The sequence below is a fragment of the Argentina anserina genome, chromosome 6, assembly GCF_933775445.1.
Source record: "Argentina anserina chromosome 6, drPotAnse1.1, whole genome shotgun sequence".
Lineage (NCBI taxonomy): Eukaryota > Viridiplantae > Streptophyta > Magnoliopsida > Rosales > Rosaceae > Argentina > Argentina anserina.
The window spans coordinates 26,230,616-26,238,999 of NC_065877.1; the positions used below are offsets into that span (position 1 = coordinate 26,230,616).

At 36.8% G+C, this 8,384-nt stretch overlaps 1 protein-coding gene across 2 annotated transcripts; it reads left to right on the top strand.

Moving 5' to 3' along the window:
• Nucleotides 1-4,078: 4,078 nt before the first annotated feature.
• LOC126801064 (beta-fructofuranosidase, insoluble isoenzyme CWINV1) lies at nt 4,079-7,546 on the top strand. Of its 2 annotated transcripts, XM_050528517.1 has the most exons (7): nt 4,079-4,311; nt 4,511-4,519; nt 4,733-5,595; nt 5,787-5,945; nt 6,101-6,348; nt 6,447-6,537; nt 7,163-7,546. In XM_050528517.1, the coding sequence occupies exons 1-7, from the start codon at nt 4,122-4,124 to the stop codon at nt 7,337-7,339; spliced, it is 1,737 nt and encodes a 578-aa protein (XP_050384474.1). In that variant the 5' UTR covers nt 4,079-4,121; the 3' UTR covers nt 7,340-7,546. The 2 variants fall into 2 exon arrangements, with proteins under 2 accessions (XP_050384474.1, XP_050384475.1); XM_050528518.1 differs by lacking the exons at nt 4,079-4,311; nt 4,511-4,519 and adding an exon at nt 4,586-4,628.
• The last annotated feature ends 838 nt before the right edge of the window (nt 7,547-8,384 follow it).

Below are 8,384 nucleotides of genomic sequence, written 5' to 3' on the forward strand. Positions count from 1 at the left end.
CATTTGTTTTTCCATTTTGCCAAAACTGTTGGAGATACTCTAATACTTCATACGGTGTGTAATAACATCACAGTTCACACAAATTTATGTGTAAAGAAAGTGACGGAATTCAAAAAAACAATTGCACAATTTTAATAAATTTATAATGTCTTAAATCAGATTCCAATATCCACATAATGAAATCACCATAACTAATTCTCATTATTAGACTACTACCAACATGAAAAAAATAAATCTCAAACTTTGTCACGATCCCGAAATTTCGAATGATTTCAATATGAATTTGAAGCCATGAAAACTCTAAAATAATCTCAAAAAATGAAATCATCTTACAACAACAGTGTATCGAAACTGAGCTCAAAGTACGACTCAGTCGACTTGAATAATACATCACCAATTTTTACACAAGTATTAAAACAATTGGAAATGAATATTCACTCGATCCTCACCAAAACAAAAGAGAGAAACCCTCTGAAAATTCTTCGTGTAAGCTCTCCGAGCCTGCTAATCCCCACCTGCAGCACTATCCCCTACACCATCGATTTGGTGCACCGGCATTGTAAATACAAACCCGGTAAGTTTTTCAGCCCGTATGAGTAAACCAATATTTAAATATAGATCACATACAAGGAAATGCAATAAATATCATTTTAAAACATGTGTACTCATGAGACCCGGGCAGCCCATCTGGTTACTCCTCATGCAGTACAACGACATATAGACTATAGCTCTAACTGATCGTAACCAACACCCGACCAAGGCTTGGTTCCCGATTTAAATGTCACCACCAAGTATAAAGACCAGAAAACGTTTTAACAAGACTCAATGTTAAAACCACGTACAATATAATAATCAACGCATGTTTATGTATTAAAACCAAGTGACTCTTACACAACAATATATAACAAGTCACACTAATAATCCATTATATCGGGAGGTACATTACCTGCTTTTCCGGTCCCATCCGCCACAGTTAATTGAAACAATAAAATTTCATAATTTAAATAAAACCATAACATTATATAATATAACAAACCATATATATGTATTGTATTTACCATTTTAGTACACATACACAACTCACTATATTATATCGACGTCACAATTCACTTATTTTTAAAAAATCATAAATACAAGTCACTGCCAAGGGTAAACTTGTCATAGTGAGATTTACTCACCTTATTTTCCTGCGTGCAACTTCTACGACACTAAGAGAGATTCTCTCACTCGTTTCGTCGGTCACCTAGTGGCATAATAACGTGCTTAGGAAAACGACCCGCATAAAAGAAAATAGGAGAATAATAATTACAGCTAAACATTGTGCACGAGTTTACGAAACACTGTTTACATAGTACTAGTTTACGAAACACTGTTTTACAAATTATTGTTCATATATCGCCCTATACGGCCGCGCGTGGGGCTCACGCGCCACCCTCCGATAGCCGCGCGTGACCTCGCTTGCAGCCATCAAAACCAACCAATTCCTTGCTACCACCGTCCTAGGGGCTAATACCTACTCTCTACCGTCGTACCTCCTCCCACGCGCCGCCCTAGGCAGCGACACGCGCACCACAACCATCTCCACCCAAACTCCAACAAATTACAAAACTTCAATTTGGCCGGAGAGCGCCGGAAACACCGTCGCAAGAATCCAGATCAGAGGTTGAAGATTGGAGATGAAACAGCTTGATTCGAGCTTCTCCGTCGGTGGATTCGCACCTAGAAGAAGGAGGGTGGACCTGTGACGGTCACCTCGTGCCCTAACCTCGCCGGAGATGTCGAGCTCGACGGTGTCGCTGCTGGGCGCTCTCTGTTGCGGCTGATACGCGGTGAGGGGTGGGTCACCACTACCAACGGTCGACGCGGCTCAGCCGTGCGGTTCCAACGTTCACATACGACATCTGATTAAGGTGTGCCGCATGTCCACGAACTCGTATCGACGAGCTCTACAACTTTCGTAAAGAAAGTTTTTAGGATGAGTAACGGATTAAAAGTCAACTCTTGAGCCACTGAAAACGTAACGTTTTTCAACCTTAAATTTCCGTAATCACTTTTATTTCGTAAAGACATAGACGAGAAGGTGTAGAATATGATTTTACTCAAATTACCAAACATAATACTTTAAAATAAATTAAACTCGAAAATTCAGGTTATTACAAACTTATATTGATGAACTTACTTCATTACAAATCTTTCAAACAAGTTATTCCCTCTACAAAATTGTGATTCTTGAAAAAAAAAAACTATACATGAAAATGATGTCGTGCCTCTTGCATCTACTCCATTATAGATCTGGATCATGATCTTATTCATGTCATTGTCCCTCTTGTTGGGTTTTTGATAAGTCTTGAATAGAGCAAAATTTTTGGTAACAAGGAACACAAAAAAATATACGAGGACTACTACCTCCATTAAAAATGAAAACCACATGAAACTAAGATCTGGGGAGAGATAAAGAATTGCAGATCTGGGCATCCGAAACTGCCCTATGCTAAAGAAAAATCCCATGATTCATGGCAGTAAATCTAAAAGTTGATAATACCCATCAACACCAAAAAGATTTATGATCTAATAACAATATGGGTTAAAGAAAATACACCTGGAACCAATCTAAATTTATTCGGAAAAGTATCACCCTTCTCTGCTCTTAATGATGGAGGTCGTGTGAGATATGAGAGCCAAGTTTGTGAGGGAGAAAGATAAAAGAGATGCTGAAAGCATTTAAGACATTAGGGTTAGAGGTTAGCCACTCTCACATGGATGTCCATGCTTAATTATCATATATGCTCAATTCACATAGAAATCTATTTGAACATATATTAAGCACATATAGCTGTTACTCTATAATCCATTTAGCATTATAAAATCCTATAAAAGAATAACTATTAAGATGGTATGCACTGAAATCTGTGTTAATTGTGGTTCACACGAACAATTGTGAGAATAGATTTCTGCATTCACATTGAAATTTGTCTCTTGTATTTTTTTCAACGGAATTTTGTGGCTTCTTCAATTGCAAAATTCTTATGGGTGCAATTATCCTCATTTCACACGGTTATTCGTTTGAAAATTCTTATACTTACAGATTTGTGGAAGTTTGTGCTAACTAATTAGTTCTTAGTTAATGTTTAGAAATGCTCGAGTACTCATCAATACTACTGTGCAAATTAAAGACGAATATAGAGATAGAATGGAGCATGTATAATCGACTTAATTTTGTGTCATGTCAGTCGACATGCAAAGTAAGATCGATTCTTGTTATCCATGGTAGGGCTTTAAGCTAGGTCTTGTCCAAAGGATTTGATTTGTCTATCATGTTTGATTATGCAGCTTTTTTTTTTTGACATGTTTGATTATGCAGCTTACCTAGCTAGCTGCTAACTCCAATTTTACTACTGGCGTCTGATTAGCAAAACGGCCAAGTAGTCATGAGCACATACGTCATGACATAATAATAAAATAATACATTACGTACTACAAGCACGAGAATTTGATTAAACAAAAATCAAACAAAACAATAAGGTAACATTAGTATGTTTTGTAAATAAGAGGTCGAATAAGTCTCTTTTTTCTAAAGGAGAGACTGAGAGGTAAATCATTGATATATATCAATTCTTCACTGATAAAAAAATGGGGCTGTTTTATGGCATAAAATACAGCAGATATCAATAATCTAATTGCTTCGTCTTCTGCCGACTTTCACTGGTATTTATCTGTGGGCACAAGAAGCCAACAGAAAATGAAACTTACAATTCCTTATTGAATGTCCTTCAACCAAAACAATATAAAGAAATTCCAGCTCTTTGACTTCTGACCTTAATTTGATGATCCAAAATTCATAAATGACCTGCCTAATTTCCAGGATCCTTCTCTCCTAAAAGGCTAAAAGTTCTTCTATACTGTCACAAAAACTTGATGTATACTTTTCCAAAGATTTGACGGTTATTTTGTTATCTCTGTAAATCCCTCCTTCCTTGACATTGCACCAAAAAGAAAGAAAAAAAATTAAGAAACCAAACAAAAGATCACTTCGTCTTGACAAAAATTTCTGGTCTATAAGGCTATAAATACCCAATATTGGGTACCCTTCTTCTCCAAACACCCACTAAGCCAATAGGGCCATGATGCTATTCTCTCTTTGGCAATTCTGCCTTCTTTCACTTTTGCTTTCTTATGGTGTTGTTGAGCTTCAAGCTTCACACCATGTCTATAGCAACCTTCAAACTGCGCAGCTAACTTCAACACATCCCAAAGCTAATGACCCTTACAGAACTGGTTATCATTTCCAGCCTCCCCAGAACTGGATCAATGGTATATGCATCTTCAACTTATCTTGAATCTCAGCTCATTGGTTTTCTTCATATATGTTCTGCATCTCCTCTGCTTCTTTCATTCTGTCATTGTCTTTGTTTATTGTTTACACCTCTAACTTTGTTCCTTGCTTCTTGTTTTTCACATCTGACTTGTTATAACTGTGGAAATGGACTTGGCTTCTTTGATTTCTCATCAGATCCAAATGGTTAGTTACTTTCTCCCTATTCCTTTTGTTAAGTCTATTTTCTGGGCTTGGTGTTCCAATTTTCTATGGGAGTAAATGTGATGCAATGATGTGATTATGCGGAGGAATGGTATTACAAGTCAAACAGTACTAGTTGGTGGGAATAATATTCTTGGCCTTTTATTTTTGGCCACACCTTCTACTTACGTATTTCCTATGGAACTCTCTTTTCAGGGCCACTGGTTTACAAGGGAATTTACCATCTTTTCTACCAGTACAATCCCAAAGGTGTAGTTTGGGGTAACATTGTTTGGGCACATTCCACTTCAACTGACCTTGTCAACTGGATTCCACATGAAGCTGCTATCTACCCATCACAGCAGTCCGATATCAACGGATGTTGGTCAGGGTCAGCTACAATTCTTCCGGGAGGAACGCCGGCAATGTTATACACCGGAATCAACCCCCAAAACCAACAAGTTCAAAACTTGGCATTTCCTAAGAACCTCTCCGATCCATATCTTAGAGAATGGGTTAAGGTCCCACAAAACCCTCTAATGGCTCCTACCCAAGTTAACCAAATCAATGCCAGCTCATTTAGGGACCCAACCACTGCTTGGCTAGGGCCAGATAAGAGATGGAGGTTGATCATTGGAAGCAAAAGAGACCAAAGGGGATTAGCTATTCTCTACAGAAGTAAAGATTTCATACATTGGACTAAGGCCAAACACCCTCTTCATTCAACAAATAAAAATGGAATGTGGGAGTGCCCAGATTTCTTCCCTGTTTCAAAGACTAGCTCCCTCGGCCTTGATACATCAACAATTGGTCCAACTGTTAAGCATGTACTCAAGCTTAGCTTGGACAACACTAGGAAAGAGTACTACACAATTGGTACATATAACATAAGCAAGGATATCTATATCCCAGATAAAGGATCAGTAGAGAGTGATCTTGGTCTGAGATATGATTATGGCAAGTTCTATGCTTCAAAAACCTTCTTTGATAGCTCTAAAAACCGCAGGATTTTGTGGGGTTGGATTAATGAATCCTCAAGTGTCAATGGTGACATCAAGAAAGGATGGTCCGGAATCCAGGTATTATTTCATTTACATTTTACAATAGCTTTGCATATAACAGTCAGGCAATGGTCTAGACATACTTAGTATTAAAATGGGGTATCATTATTTAATGGCTATTATTTGGGGCTAGCTAGAATAATCTTCAATGAGCTGGCTTGAGAAAATTAATCCAAGACTTATTGTATTCAATTTGACTACTCTTGCAGGCAATTCCAAGGACCATCGTGCTTGACAAGTCTGGGAAACAACTAGTGCAATGGCCTGTAGTAGAGCTTGAAAAACTTAGAACAAATGAGGTCAAATTGCCAAACAATATGCTCAAGGGAGGATCACTTCATGAAGTACTTGGTGTCACAGCATCACAGGTATGTCTATTCTGATATTCTTCTTCTTTTTAAGCTTCTGTTTAGGTTTAGATGAATGAGTTTCTGCCACATGTTGGTGAAAAGCACAAAGTGGATGATCCCACTTCATTAGAATATAGTTTTTAATGCTCTCTTTGTTGTTGTTGGTTTTACAGGCTGATGTAGAAGTTGCGTTCGAGATGAGTGATTTAAAGAAAGCAGAAGTGTTGGATCCAAGTTGGACTAATGCACAACTTCTATGTAGCAAAAAGGGTGTCTCAGTGAAAGGAAGTCTCGGGCCATTTGGATTTTTTGTTTTCTCTTCGAAAGACTTAAAAGAAAGCACAGCCGTGTTTTATAGAATTTTCAAGTCTCACAGAAATTACAACAAATATGTGGTGCTTATGTGCAGTGACCAAAGCAGGTCTCTTTCTCTCTATTCAAGTATTCATGCCCGTAAGCAGATCATTATCTCTCTTCAACACATATCTCAATTGTTTTTGTTTTTGGTTTATGTGGCAGGTCTTCTCTAAACCAAGATAATGATATGACAACATACGGGGCGTTTGTAAATGTGGATCCTCTTCGTGAGAAATTAACACTAAGAAGCTTGGTAAGTTTCTATGAAACACAAATTAATATTTCAACTTCTATCTTCTATTTGAAAAGTCAAGTCTTTCTATTATCATGACTTTTATAGTCTTCCGGTTTAAAATTCTTACCCACAAGAAATTAGAGGTTGTCAGAAACTTAGAATATTATCTTGACTTGATTCTATATACTGTAATTGTTTTAGGAAATTGTTATTAATACACCTATAATCTCTATTCACACACCTTTTTAAAAGTTTCATGTTTTAAATTGGGTGTGTTAATAGTAAAAAATGGTGTGTTAGTAACAATATCTTACATGAGAAAAATATAAAAAGTGTGTTAATAGGAACACCCTTTTTTTATCTGGTTATAATATTCATACTGCATGTTTCTGGTATAAGTATAGAAGTAAACTTGGACCAGTAAGAAGCTGGTTATTTCTGAGAAGAACTAGATAGGTTGTTCCTTTCCTTGATCAAAACTGTTCCACTACTCTCCGATCATGGTAAGGAAAGGAACGCATACCTATCAAATATGCAAAGGGTCCATCTCCTTTTTAGTGCACGACAATACTTTCATATATTTGCACTTAATATAATGAAAATTTTGAATCTTATGTTCCCTTTAATCTTTTCTTTTATGCAGATTGATCACTCTATAGTGGAGAGCTTTGGTGGGAAAGGAAAGGCGTGCATAACAGCTAGGGTTTATCCTACATTGGCCGTTGGTGGTGATACCCACTTATATGCTTTCAATTATGGAAGTGAGAATGTCACAATCTCAGGAAGTGCTTGGAGCTTAAAAACGGCTAAAATCAATTGATTGATTAAGATTATAAAAGTAGTGCAAAGTGTGGAGGAAGTATTGATTCTTGAATGTGACACGACTATAGTTGATTACTAGAGTGAAATAAACACTAATGTGGGCCAATTTTTGTGCTTGCATTTTTTAAGATCAAAGTCCAATTATATGTGGATTTTTGTCATCTTAATTGCTGATAGTGTGTACTGTATCTCATTTCTCTTTCAATTTTGCAATTCTATTTGTCGTACCATGACCATGCAAATTTAAACATTAATACAAATTAAAAATGTTTTAACGAAAATGGTAATAAGCTCTTCGGATGAAATATATAAGAACATCGAGTCATCGACCCTATACATCAAAATGATCAGATACGTGTGCATGTCTCTTGAGCACCGAGTTTAATTGAGTTCTTTTACTGATTGCTTATATAGTACAAGGTAACCTCATAGCTTTTAGGCACGTACGGCATATATGACTCCGCATGAGTTTCATAGGGTTCATGAGTAACCTCGGGGTACAATTCAAGGGAAATAGTGACTTAAAGATAAGAGTTTTTTTCACCAACAGTCCCTCAACTCTGGTGTACCTACCAATGTGATACCTCAACTCTTAATCGTACCAATGTGATACCCAGACTCTAGTATTGCTATCATTGAAGTACTTCCGTTAGTTTTTTTTAACTTTTCCGTTATCTTGGTGACGTGGCAGTTACATGAGGCCCACAAAGAGGGTTAAAAGACAAAATTAACCTCATCTGAGAGGAGCAATATTTTTCCCGCCCTTTACCTTGAGAAAGACACCCAACAATTCCAATTTTGGCGCCAATTTTCCCTCCCTACTCCTTAATTTGTGTCTCTTATCTAAACTAAAGAACTACCGCCAACCAGTCGACCACAATCTGATAAAACCTAGATCAATCTCATTTTCTATTTTTACCCTAGCACTTGTTAAACTAACAGAATAAATATAAAAATTTATATGGAACATCTCATTTCCACAATCTCATAAGAATATAAAAACACATAACTTAACGAAATTCAAATACATGTTTAAGTACCAT